General features: G+C 36.3%; 1 protein-coding gene across 6 annotated transcripts in view; it reads left to right on the forward strand.

Moving 5' to 3' along the window:
- CNTNAP4 (contactin associated protein family member 4) overlaps window positions 1-14,391 on the forward strand; it is a gene marked incomplete at both ends in the record, with an annotated part of 248,388 nt that overhangs the window by 148,723 nt on the left and 85,274 nt on the right. For 5 of the 6 annotated variants that reach the window (XM_079799313.1, XM_079799316.1, XM_079799318.1 and 2 more), the window contains 4 exons: window positions 3,495-3,698; window positions 4,252-4,436; window positions 5,236-5,379; window positions 8,937-9,198. In XM_079799313.1, the coding sequence (XP_079655439.1) occupies window positions 3,495-3,698; window positions 4,252-4,436; window positions 5,236-5,379; window positions 8,937-9,198 (795 nt within the window). The remainder of the gene's footprint in view (window positions 1-3,494; window positions 3,699-4,251; window positions 4,437-5,235; window positions 5,380-8,936; window positions 9,199-14,391) is intronic. The other variant, XM_079799315.1, reaches the window with a different exon arrangement.

Genomic DNA, 14,391 nt, shown 5'->3' on the forward strand with positions numbered 1-14,391 from the left:
TTTGCATTGGCCATGCTCTATTAAGAGTTCAAAATCTGAGAATCTTTTGGAATAGTGAAAATCAATTCATCCTGAACATTACCAGTAACGTCTGAGAATAGAAATGTTTCTTTCCCAGGCAGCAATGTAAAGTCCAAGTGTACTTTTTACGTTAATAGTCTTAAAAGTAAAATTTTCAAAAATGTAAAAGCATGACTCATTCAAATACAGAATAAATACTTACCAAAGATGTATTTGAATCATTAGGGAAGGAATCAGAAGCTACTCCAAAGAAAATTCAAGAGACCGAGTGCAGATAGGAATTCAAGAAAGAGTGTTGGGTTACTGGTACTAGGTTAAGTACACAAATGGTTAGTGTCCATCAGGGCAATTTAAAACCCATAACCTTTGGAGATGTATTTTCTACCAAATAGAAGCCATTTGAATCTCCACTGGGAAAAATATCTACAAATTAACATTTTACTTAACAGATTCCATAATCAGTAATAAATGGTAAAATCAGACATATATTAATTTTAGAATTAACTAATCTTTAGACGGGGCCTGTTAGAAAATGCTCAGTATGACACTGAAAAGATGTGAAGTTCTGCCTTTGATGTATTTTTCAGTTTCTTCAATTTTTTTGTAACAGTGGTAAGATCACTTTCAAGAGAGTCTATATCTATGTTTCCCACCAGCATCCTTAGCGTGTGTGCTAGATGCTGACCATGGGACACTGAGTTCAAATGCTGTCTCTCTCTTTTTCTCTCTCTTTCAAAAGATTTTTTTTCAGATAGTTTAATATTTTTAAATCCTTAACTTTATGTGTCTTAGTGTTTTATGATTATTGTTTAAAGTTGTATGCCTTTCATGTATCAGATATGTTGTATAGCATTTAAGAAAAGTAACTTATAGTAGAGCCATTATAAGTGAATTTTCTATTTAAAGTAATACTGTTAGGAATCATCTGAATATTTTTCTTTTTTGAGAATATATATATATATATATATATATATATATATATATATAATGTATATATAGAATTCTGTACTGACACTGTACTCACATTCTGAATTATGTTTAGATTTTCCCCCTGGAGGGTATGATTCCCATGCATGTGAATCTGTGATGTGATTGTAGCCAGTTTGTTGATTCCCCTACTTCACTACTTTCTGGCTTCCAGGCCCTTTTTTCAAGGCCAGCCCCTCTCATTCATGTTTCCTCCTTCTGAGAGCTAAATTACTGACTGTCCCTATACTCGCCCAGCAGTCCCCGGAACTTCCTTTCATGACAGTGAAGGAGAGAATGTGTTGGGAGAATGTGAAGACCTTTTGGAATGAAATGTTTAAGAGTAATTGTCATTTATGAGGACAAGAATTGGACTTAAAGACCATGCAGAGTAGATTATTGATTGCAATCTGCTTGAGAGTCAGGTTTCTAGACCTGAGAACTGAGTTTCTCCAACTACCTTAACTAAGGTGACCCCAGTCTTCTTTTAACCTTGATCAGAACACCTGCTATAGGTCTATAATTGTTTATGAACTTATTTGTTCACTTGGTATTTATTGTTCATCTTCACTGGATGGAAGCCATGGGGCCATGATTGTGTTGATTACTCTTTTTATCTAAGCATCCATCACAGTGCCCAAATATGATGAACTAAATAAATACTTGTTGTATGAATGCATCAAATTAGTGTTATACCTGTGAAGTAAGAAGGAAATGGGTAAGAGTGAGAGAAAATGGCAGGTGGCTTCAGTTTAAGACACGAAACAATATACCATTGCTTTAGGCATCAATTGTCTGATATGGTTTTCACTATTTCATTTTGCTGATGGAAATATTCCAGGCACAAAAGCTTTAGGTGCCATGAAAGGTTAATATGACCATTTTAGTGCAATAATAACAATAGTGAAGAAAATTTAAAAACAAAATAAACAGTAGACTAAAGTAACACAGACTAAACCTTTCCCGGGGAAAAATTCTCTTGGTAGCTAATTCCAAAAATAGACTTTATCTAAAATAAAACCAATATTACTATGGTTGCCTTTAAGCTATACATTAACTCAGCGATAATGCATTGCTCTAAATGTGTCCACATTTAATGTCTGTCTTATTGGAATTTTTCTTAATTTATTGTAATCTAATAATCATAGAACACATTATTTGTATTTGACACAGAGTTATGTTTTTACTGTGCACATTTTTTTCAGTGATATAACAAGGAATAATTGTTCAGTTAACATTATTCTCTCTACAGAATGTAATGTTTATTCATGTGCACTTGGTGAATTCTTTATAAACACATTAGCAAGATGTGGAAATATCAAACCACTGAAATTTCAAAAGATAACTGTATAGAACAGTTGAAAAAAATTTGGGTGGTGGTGAATATAAATGATTCACATTAAATATTATGGATAATCTGAATGAAATGCATATTTGGGTATAGTACAAGTAACTGTAATAATTTTGTCAAATGAAATAAGATGAGTACACTGTAATGTCATTTTTTTTTTTTGACTGGGAGAAGTTAGCTAGCCAGTTGAAAAATAGCTTCAGATTTTATTGGGTTTTCTTAACCTCTTCATTTATTACATAAATGCATTCTCAAGGGTAATTGCCTTTCAAAAAAATCTTTGACTTGTGAAATGTAGAAAACACTGCTAGGCTTTTTGAGTATTATCAATTCTTTTTTTGTGTTTCTTGTTCAGGGTGCAACTGATTTTGACAGATGAACTGTTATGCTACTGGTATAACATGACATCTTTTTTCAGATGAGCTGAATAAGAGTGATCTTGACAATGAGTAGATAAGACACTGTCAGAAAGCTGAACAAACATGTCAATGTCACAGTTATGACACAAATGCAGCACAACAGCCCTTATAATATCATTAAGTGAATGTCTTTTTAACGACGCCCTTGAAAAGAAAGACAATAGCACTGCTGTTAAATACTATTACTTAGCCACAAAAATAATAAAACCAAACCAAACACAAAGGTCAGTTTAATATTGATTTAAAGTGGCATTTGATGGGTCTGATGTATGTGTGTTTATTTGTATGCAGAAATACTTTATATATGGCAGGTAAGAATTTGGAGATATCAAAACCACTTTTTCAGGAGCCAAAACATTTCACTTTGACATTTCAAGAACACCATTAAAAATACTGATTGTGGAGTATGCAAAGTGGCTTTATGAATATTGATCATAACCATTTTTCTGATTTTCTTTTTTTATGGACTGAGAAAGAACAGCCTTTAATAATATAAACGAAAATTAGAAATATATTTTAAAATGAATTTTGTAAATAGGCTAGTAAAGACTAAAACAGAACCAATCCCGGGTATCAGGAGGGAATTAGACAAGTGGTGGTTTTATTTTCACTTATTATGACTGGCTGGGAGCTAAACTATACATGTTTGTATGATGCTTTCTCTGTACATAGACATTTAAGATGCTTAATGAAAAGCAGGTTTATCCTAGAATGACTTTTAATATCTTTGTCTCTAGGATCAGAGGTGGTTGATCTGGATGGAAGAAGTTCTCTCCTCTACAGATTTGATCAAAAATCCCTGAGCCCCATAAAGGAGATTATTTCTTTGAAATTTAAAACCATGCAGAGTGATGGGATTCTACTCCACAGGGAAGGGCAAAATGGAGATCACATCACACTGGAACTGAGAAGAGGAAAACTCTTTTTACTTATTGATTCAGGTAACACTGTTTGGTGAAAGGCTTGAAATCTGGTCATTTAGATATCACTTCAGTAACTTTATGTGTTTATATCTTATAACAATTAAGACACTTTATTTCTAGATTCAAGGCATATATACACACACACACACACACACTCCAGTATTGTACTTTCATTTGAAATGGTTCATATTTTGCAAATTGTGTAAGACCTCCATTCAGTGTTTTTACATAGTGCCAGTAGACCTACATAGCTATTTCTTACCATCAGGAAGAAAGAGATGGGTCATTAAAAAATATTAAGGTAGTAAAAATAATGAGGTTGTAGGAAAGATAAAATTTATATTGAAAATGTGCATGTGATGGGTAATACTAATAAAAAGAATTAACAGTGGAAGAAATTACGGCAAGGTTGAGAGGATATTCTATTCCACTTCAGGTAAATCCACACTAGTGTTGGGGTGGAATGCATGGAAGGAGATGGAAATTATTATGAAAGATGGTGACTGATGAAAAGGAAGCTTTTTTTTTTTTTAGACTGAGAATAATGGTGCTTTTGTTTTTCTTTTCTAAGCTGACACTAGACTGCCCTCTCCTCACACCCCGATCAACCTCACCCTGGGCAGCCTGCTGGACGATCAGCACTGGCACGCGGTGCTCATCCAGCGTGCGGGCAAACTGGTCAACTTCACCGTGGACGAGCACCAGCACCGCTTCCATGCCCAGGGGGAGTTCAGTTACCTGGACCTGGATTCTGAGGTGTGATGGTTATGTTTCAGTTGATACAAGTTTAAGGATGTGTATGGGGTGGAGCCCAGCAAAAGAAAACACACTATTGAGAACCCCACTCTCAGAGTGAGTCAAAGTCCTGGAGAACCCCTAGGTGACATAGTGCACCGTAGCAGACTTGGGCATCTTCTACTGAGACTTCATCTTTCTCACAATATGTTAATTTATTATGGTATTATGTTAATTTATTATTATATAGAGAGGATCTTTTTTACTTAAAATGTGTAATCACAGAATGTCACATGCAAGATCTCCAGGAAGAGATCTCATTGCCACAAGTAAATACAAATTGTGTTGCCTGACTTTTTGTTATAGGGCACCCTGGACAGTGAAGACTTATTGGGAGGATATAGCAAATAATATATTAATTAATTAATTAACAATCAATTCAAATGCTTAAGTATCGTGTGCCAAAAATGTATATAAAATGAAATGTGATTGTAATCTGTCACATTATTAAACAGATCAGGTTTACCATGGATAAAAAGAGGTGTTTTTATTCATCAACCAATAAATATCAAATCTGGGGGTAATTAGCATCGTGAAAGGCTTATTAAATGCTAATGTAAGTGAGAATTGAATGCATATAAATTTGTTTTAAAATCTGTATCTTTATTTAAAAAATCTCTGACAGTAACAGTATGACAGTGTAAGGTGATGAAAAACTGATATATGTGATGATGACAGCGATAGTTGCTAAACATAATCATTTAAGCAGATTATCAGAAAATCACTAAACAATATTATTGATGCCATTTTTCTTTCTAAGATCAGCTTTGGAGGGATTCTAGCACCTGGAAAATCAGTGTCATTCTCCCAGAAAAACTTCCACGGGTGTTTAGAAAATCTCTATTATAATGGAGTAGACATCATTGATTTGGCCAAGCGACAAAAGCCACAGATCATCGCTATGGTAAGAGAGCCTTCATGTGAAGGAAGGGGTAAAACTACACGGCTTTTCACATGATGGAACTGCTCCATTTGATAAGCTGTTTTAGACTTTGCTCTTATTCTTTTAAAGCCTTTCTCTACTTGGCAATATGCATATAAGGGATTAATTCTATCTAAAGGAATTATAATTCACAAAGCATGTTATTTTATTTCATATGGAGTAAAGCAGGGGTCTTTTTTTTTTTTCAGTTGATCATTTTGTTGCAATATTATTACTCCCAGGAGACTAATTTCTTTTGCTTTGTAATTTCCTTAATAAGATGTTCCCTGACAAACTCTCTAAACAAGCATACTGACTCCCTGGAATCAGATAACATCCATGTATATTAGAGAGGCATTTGAAAAACGTGTATGCCATGGTCATTCATAACAAATAAAAGAAGCTAATCGGCTGTGACAACATCGCATCTGCCCATCTGTCCCAGTAGCAGTGCTGGCCAGGCTACACTGTGTTCTAATTCTGTGGAAATATGGCAGAGTTTAAAGGCAAGCCTATAGGCCGGGTTCAGTTGGGAAAGCAGCGCTACTGAGTTTTATGAACAAGGGATCTGATTTAGGACTTGGAATTTAACAATTGTCTGAGGAGCTGGAACGTGGAGGCCCGTGTCGGGAAGAGGAGTTGTGAGGGAGCACCAGGGAGAGCTGGCACCAGCATCTGTGGTCATCCTTCACTGTGCACCATCACACACTCCAGAGCCCTGGAGGAAAATGGCCAGCATTTCACTTCCCACTCAGATATCACGCAAGCTCCCCGTTCGGCTAACTTTTAACCAGAGAGACAAGAAAGGGGATTCTGTGAAACGTGGTATCCAGTTTAACCAGCTTAATGATTGAAAAGTGTACACACATATCCATCTGAATATGTTTCTTTACTTTCAAGTTTCAAAGCACATCATAGGAATATTTATTATTTACAAAATATTTCATCCTGAATTCTCTGTGTGAATTAGTAGCATTTATATGAGTATAACATCCAGCATTTTTTTTTAAACTTATTGATTTCAGAGAGAGAGAGAGAGAGAAAAAAAAAAAGGAGAGGGAGAGGGAAAAAATCCATTTGATGTTCCACTTATTTATGCATTCATTGGTTGATTCTTGTATGTGCCCTGACCATGGATCAAACCCAAAACGTTGGCATATTGGAGCGACGTTCTAACCAACTGAATTACCTGGCCAGCGTTCCACTGACATTTTAAAATAATTTTTTTTTATAATTGGGAAAATGGTTGAGAAGGAAAATAAAATATTGTAGGTAGATGTGTTTAATTGGCCAAATGAGTTTTCAGAAACTCCTCCTGCAAGTAACAGAAAACTCCTCCTCTTTCACTGGCAAGAGGATTTGCTGCTCGCAGGGGAGCAGGCAGCTGTCCAGATGAAGCATGAGACCAAACTGCAGCTGGTAAATGTTTCCCTTTTTACTAGGTTTGTTCATCATATAGCTGCCTTTATGTTATAGGCCAGGGTAGTCTACTTTTCAGTTTTTGTTTTTCCTTCTTTGGGACAAGATATTTGCAATAATAAAAGCTAAATTCACTTTTAACAGAATCACAATATAACAAAAAACTTTTGTTTAACCAAGACTAAATGGTTAAATTCCAATATGTATTCTTCTAAATAAAATTTATTTTATTGACTTTTCAAGTCTGTATTTGGAAAATTTACTAAGGATCATTTTCAGGAAAAATAAAAACATTTATCTTCGTTTCTGAAGCATGTTGAAGAACATGCTTAATTCTTTCTAAATTATTCAGACCTTAAGGTTTTTTAAATCCTTAAATCAATCTATCTATCTATCTATCTATCTATCTATCTATCTATCTATCTATCTATCTATCTACTTTACTTGAGTAGCAAAATAATTTTTCAGACAGTATTTTAATAAAAATTTATGTAATGTATCCCGAAGATCTATTTTAAAACCATTGGATGAGAAATAATACCTGTAAATCTGATGAGAAGGCATAGTGTTAAGAAAAAAAACAAATAGTTAAAAAAGGGATGTAAGTTGTGCCTTGAACATTGTAGTGCCCAATGTAAAACCTGCGGAGAAGAAGGAAAAATGAAAAATAGGCAGAAGATATGCAGACCACTCTGAGGAAAGCAAGTCGAAAAGAACAACGAATCATGAAAAATGCTCAGATTCACTGCTAGTCAGGTCAATGAAAAATAACTAAGAATGATATATTGCTTTGACATTTTTGCCATTGAATTTGTACAAATTTAAAAGGTCTATGATACCTATTGCTGCCAAGGATGTGGGGAAAAGGATATCCTCATTTATTACTGGTAGAAGTGTGGAGTATTTTAACTTTATTTTTTTTTAAAGAAGCTGAAACTATTTATTAAAACATCTAGGTACATGAAATTCTGTACTTAGAATCTTCTTCACACAGTTATTTATGACAACGTTGTTGGAAGAAGCAAAACCTAGACACAAAGAGCATGCACATTAACAGGAAAACAATTGAGTATAATATGGAACACTCACATACTAAATAAAAAGAAGGAATTTGGCTTATGTCAGATAACTGAAAAAGATTTCCACAAGGTATAGTTTAGTGATAAAATTATGATATAGCCCTAGCCAGTTTTTCTCAGTGGTTAGAGCTTCGGTCCATGGACTGAAGGGGCACAGGTTTGATTCCGGTCAGGGGCATGTGCCTCGGTTGCAGGCTGAAACCCCGGCTTTGGTCGGGGTGGGTGTGGGAGGCAACCAATTGCTATGCCTCTCTCACATAAATGTTTCTCTCTCTTAAAATGAATGGGAAAAAAATATCCTCAGGTGAGGACTAACAAAAGAAAAAAAATGATACAGTAAGTGGTTCCTACTTTTGTAAAACAAATAATGCCCAGTGTGTAGGTATATGCATTCAACACACACACACACACACACACACACACACACACACACGTATATATGATATCTTCCACCCCAAAATGTATACATACACTGTGAATAATTATAAATACATTTTATTTTCAAATTTGAGCTATCAACTGTTAAAGTGTGTATACAATTTTTTGGGACACTCTGGGTTTAAGTGTTTATGTATACTAGTATATAATTGAACATACAGCTGAAACTCTGTTTCAGTGGGAACAGAGAAAAAAATGGAAAGAAAAACAGGAGCTCGTTAATATTGGTTATGTTATGGGATGGATTCGAAGCCAAAGGCAGCAAAGGGGTGCAATGAGTGGAAAGGGAAAATCAAGTAAAAGGTAAAAACAAAGAGTTGTCTTAAATAATGTTTATTGAATTAAATCCAAGTAGGTTAGATGGCGTGAAAGTTGAGAGATGGGGAGAAAAGGATTTCACCTAGAAAAACCCAGGGAAAGATTTGCATGGTTATAATCACTGGATCTGCATGTATGACAAGAATCTGGATTTTCATGTGGATAGCAATGTGTTTTACATCAAGGACAATTTGAGATCGATACTTAGCCTTTGTGACTTATTTCAGCTTCTATTGCTAATGTGATGGACTCATCCTTAAAGCTTTTTCTTTGATTTTATTCCAGGGAAACGTGTCTTTCTCTTGCTCACAACCCCAGTCTGTGCCGGTGACTTTTCTCAGCCCCAGGAGTTACTTAGCGCTGCCAGGCTCTTCCAGGGAGGACGAGGTTGCTGCTGCTTTTCAATTTCGAACCTGGAATAATGCGGGGCTTCTGCTATTCAGTGAACTTCAGCTGGTTTCGGGGGGTCTCCTCCTCTTTCTTAATGATGGAAAACTTAAGCTGAATCTCTACCAGCCAGGAAGATTACCCAGTGACATCACAGCAGGTAATAAGTATGTTCCCGTGGGCATGATGTATGCATTTGAAAGATTTCATTATTCCTCCATCTCTTCTCCATAAAATTGTATACATAACCAAAAAATTAATATTTGTTTAGTAAATGAATACTTGAGTTAATAAGATTACCAGCACTCTTCCTTAGAGGAACTTGATTGTCATTTAAAAAAAAATATGGCTCCACACTAACATTTCTTATTAACCCAAAGATACTTAGGGGGAATAGAAATTTCCTTCTATGACTCTCTCGCCCACTCCAGAAAAATCAACATATGCTGAGAAAATGTGTTTGGGGATAAATGTAAAAGACTTTGAAATGGACCCAAAAGTTTACTGGGTGTCTTCAGTGGAAACTAGGCATTGTCTAACTTAGCTCTTAGTCTTCCCTGGTCTGTGAGAGAAAGGGGGAGGGTTTTCTTGGGTCTATATGGTATCTCTGCATTAGTATGGTGAGACCTAAATACTAAGTCAAAGTAGCTTTACTTGCTGATGCATTCTGTACAGAGTTGGATGTGTTTGGGGAGGATGAAAAGATTCATGCAAAGTTCCTCATTTGGGCACCAAAAGGAGTTCTCTGTACTTACAGGCAATACGGTATCATTGTAATGATTCGAAGTAATATAATTAAAGAGATGATATGAGTGTCTGGAAAATTAATGTAATTTAGGTCAGTGCTTTCGGTGAAGGATATTTTTGTCTCTTCATTAAAATTATATAGTTTTTGACAAGGGATCTCCATTACATTTTCATATATATGGAGTAATGTTTGAGCCAAGCAACTGGAGGTCACATTGGGGTAAACTGCTACATCAATTTTTTTTATTACATCAATTTAATAAGTGATCTTTAAAAACATTTTAAAGATGCCATTGTACTACTCCTCTATATTAACTCTGACCAAAATTAATAGGCTATGACTGGGAGAGGAAAAAAAAAAGTTAAAATGTAATCGAAAACTACATATAAGAAAAAGTATACAAATGGATACACAAACGTGTAGTCTTTATCTTTTTTGTTGTTCATCTATCGGCGCAGTTTAAATGTGGGATCTGAAAGTCCAATATGAATGATAATTTTTGAGAGATAATATGCTGTGACCTTTTAATGCAATGCTTAAAATGCGGTATATTTGCAGGCTTGACAAAGGAAATAAATCAGTGTCATATTAATAATTAGTAGGTTCCCTAAAATGAGGGCCTAAAAATGTAAGCCTGCCATTAATGTGTAGTTTATTGTGATTTATTTGACATCTGCAGAAGTGGTTATATTCATAGCCTAATTTTCAACATTTTAAAGAAACTGCTTCAGAACAATGCAACTGCAGTGAGATCCTTGAAGCTAGTTCATTTCTAAACACTTTACAGGCATGTCTATTTAATAAATTACTAGGTGTAAATCTATAAAGAATACCCTGAATGATGTAAAAGTCTCTAAATTAATGTTTAAATCCATGTGCAATATAATCTATTATTATATCACATGACTTGGTGAGATTGTTTCCATAGCTAATAATATGGAGCCTATACTAAATATGATTGTCAGTATGAAAAATTGTTACACTTTTCCCTGTTGGTGTGGCTCAGTGGTTGAGCATTGATCCAGTAAGGGGGCGTGTGGGAGGCAGCCATTCGATGATTCTCTCTCATCATTGATGTTTCTCTCTCCCGCTCCCTTCCTCTCTCCGAAATCAATAAAAACATATTTTAAAAATTTGTTACACCTCATATAATAAAAGCAGGCCTTTACTTACCAACTCCCCCACTCCCTTTTTTTCCATTTTCTTTAAAAATGTTAATTTTTGCTAGTTTCACTGTTGTGTTTGAAACTAGTCTATCTAAATGGTAGTTGGGCAGATATCCAGTTTATTCTCTCATAGGGAAAGACTTTCCACTTATGTTTCATAAGTACAATGTTCAATAATTAAATTAGTTGTCAAAACATATTATAATGGGTCTTTAAAGAGAATTAGTTACTTACTATTTGTATCATATTATACTAAATCTTTCCATTATAACAGGGTGGCTTGCTTTTTCTTAGCTATTGGAGATCTAAATTACTAATTGTTTATATTTTAAAATATCACAGTTTTATCTTATACAATGGAATAAAAATTAAATTGTGTTGAGGAAGAACTGAATTGTGCAAGTGTTTGAATGACCAGACTACATTTTTAATTCAGTTTTGCAAATTGTCATTTGGAATTCTTTGAAAATATTATATCAGCCTATATCATTTTTGAAATATTAAAGCTATCTATCATATTAATCCAAATCACAAAACATATTAGCAATACTACAAAGTCCTTCATGACAAACTATTTTCAGTCTTTGTCACTTTTTAAAAAAATATATATTTTATTGATTTTTTACAGAGAGGAAGGGAGAGGGATAGAGAGCTAGAAACATCGATCAGCTGCCTCCTGCACACCCCCCACCGGGGATGTGCCCGCAACCAAGATACATGCCCTTGACTGGAATGGAACCTGGGACCTTTCAGTCCACAGGCCGACGCTCCATCCACTGAGCCAAACCAGTTTCGGCAGTCTTTGTCACTTTTATAGGTGTCAAAGCAAAAATCATTCAGATGGCATCCCAGACCCAATGAACAATACTTTATATATTGTTATGTTGTATAGTTAGTTATTTGTCCTATTTAAAACCAATTCTTTATTGTCAAGTTTGAGATTTCTGCTATGAGTTTAGCATTTCTGCTGCTGCTTTTGCCTGGAGGCGGAAATCAGGCCTATAAACACGCTCTGGCTCTCGGGGTCGGCTGGCAGAGGCAGGCTTGCAGCGTGTGAGAGGGTTCTGCCTTTTTCGTGTCCCAGGCATCTGTAATTCCAGTGGCCCTGGCAGTGGGGCAGCCCTCTTGATTTGCCTCACCTGGGGAAGCCTTTTCTTTTCTTTCTTCCCCCTTTTTCCTTTTTGCTGTTGGAATTTCCCTACCCTTTCAGATTGTAACCCTGTGGCACCCTTAAACTCCCACTTTCCCCTGAAGTGATTAGTGGCAGTGACCTCCATGTTCTCTTTCATGGTGGCAGGAGCTATGTGGTGGCGTGGCTCTTTCCTCCTGGGTAGTGCACATAGCAGTGGATGCGGGAATTTCTGGCCCTGGGTCAGAGCTCTGAAAGGCATTGGGAAGCAGGCAGAACCCTTCAGCTGGTCCTTGAGTAATGGCCTCTGTATAATTGCCTTTTGCACCTTTGCAAAGAGCCTACCTTATACAGCAGGCTTCTTTTTTCTTTATACATTATACTCCCTGGATGCCTATTATAGTCTTATGAGAGAGTGATGGTGGCTAAGCTGTCACAATATTTCTGTAGCAATTTAGGAGTGCTACCAGAAGATTATATACGAGGAGCTGATATAAATCTTTTTCTTCTGGCTGTATTTTGTGTGTTCACACACAGGTTCGGGCCTGAGAAGGTGAGAAAAAGAGTGAGGTGTGCCTGGGAGAGAGAGAGGGCAAGGGAGATAATAAGAAGGAGAGAAAAAAAAAAGAGAAGGAGGAGGAGGAGGGAGAAGAGGAAAAAGAGAGAATAGGGAAGGAGAGAAAGAAGAGGGAGAGATTTCTGGTAAACAATCCTATTCTCTGATTGCCTTCCATTTATTACTCCATTCTTCTGTTGTTCCATTTGGAATTGTCAATGCTTTCCACCCAGAGACCACAGTAATCACACAAGTTGGGTTTATTGCTTATTGCAATAAGAACACACACCCTGGGAAACCACCAGTGTCTAAATAAAAAGGTGTGAAAGGTGATTTATTATTGGATTTTGGGTTGTTTTAACCGATTTGGGAGAGGTTCCAAGGAAGTAGAGAATTGCTCTAGATTAAAAGCTGCCAGGAAGTGAGGGTGATTGTAGGAATAGGTATCTTTGTAAATTTTACCTAGAAGGATAGAGGAATGAAATAAGACTAACAGAAAAAAAATTAGGTGCCAATGATAGTATCCAGGAGTGAAAGTTCGGTATCTTTGTGCTTTGCACATTAGCTTTGCTTTTGTCTGTGCTTAGACAAGATTATAGAGTAGTTTTGATTATTTTGGGCCCCATTTTATTGGTGTCACACAGTAACTTTGTCTGATATTGACGTTCTGAGGTTATGTTCAGCAGGAGAAGCCGAGGCCTAGCTCTGGGTGCGGGCCAGCTGCCCACACCACCAGGGCCACAGAGAGTGCCAGGCCAGTTCCCAGCTGTTAGCAGGGGCTTTTCTCCTTCTCAAAGTTACTTATTTAACGTGAGCGAATAGATAAAGGGACCACAGGTCCTGCAGGCAGAGGAGTGTGGGTTTGGGAATCAGCTCCCCAGATGGATGCTACCTAGGGTGACTGGTTTATGTTCCTCGAGCCTCATTTCTCCATATTTAAATGAGAATAATAACAACAGTGTTGAAGACTAAATGACACAATCATATAAAGCACACAGAACCTGTTATGAATAATCCTATATAATAAAGAGCTAATATGCTAATTAGACTGAACAACAGAACAACTGTCCAGAGGACCATCCGGATGATCTTCCGGACAAAGCTGGGGCTGCGAGGGCCGAGCCCCTTGCATGAATTTCGTGCATCGGGCCTCTAGTAGTTCAATAAAACTGTTATTATTATTATTATTATTATATTATTATTATTATTATTATTATTATTATACTAACAACACTCCCCTCCCCAGACTCAAAAGTTATGAGTGGTGGGAACAACGTACTGGAATTAGCATTTAGTTACCTAACGTCACGAATAAGAAAAAGTACAGATTCTATTCCTCCTCCTCCTTTCCCTCTTTGCAAGCTTTTGAAAGGTGCTCACTTCCCATCCCACTTAAAAACGGGAAGGAGTAATATACTTTAAAAAAACAGAATCTGATTTTAAAAATGATCCTTTTCATTATGTAAAGTTAGGTGAAATGAATTAAACAGGTCCTTCATTATAATTTGAGTGATAAATCCCAATGGCAGGTAATAAGTCTCTTTATCACAAGTGAATGATGCCTGTCACAGGTGTGGCTCGAGAATCACTTCCTGAAGTTTCCCCTGCAAACATAGCATGGCTTCCTAACCTGCTAGCTGGGTGGATAGATGCACTGCACTGTGTCAGATAAGAGTGGGCTGTCCCAGCAGTCTTTTGTTCTTAATTTAAATTGGTTTCCATGTGGACAAAAGAAATTCCTGAGCCTCTGACTT

This window comes from Cnephaeus nilssonii (genome assembly GCF_951640355.1).
Source record: "Cnephaeus nilssonii genome assembly, chromosome: 20".
Taxonomy (NCBI): domain Eukaryota; kingdom Metazoa; phylum Chordata; class Mammalia; order Chiroptera; family Vespertilionidae; genus Cnephaeus; species Cnephaeus nilssonii.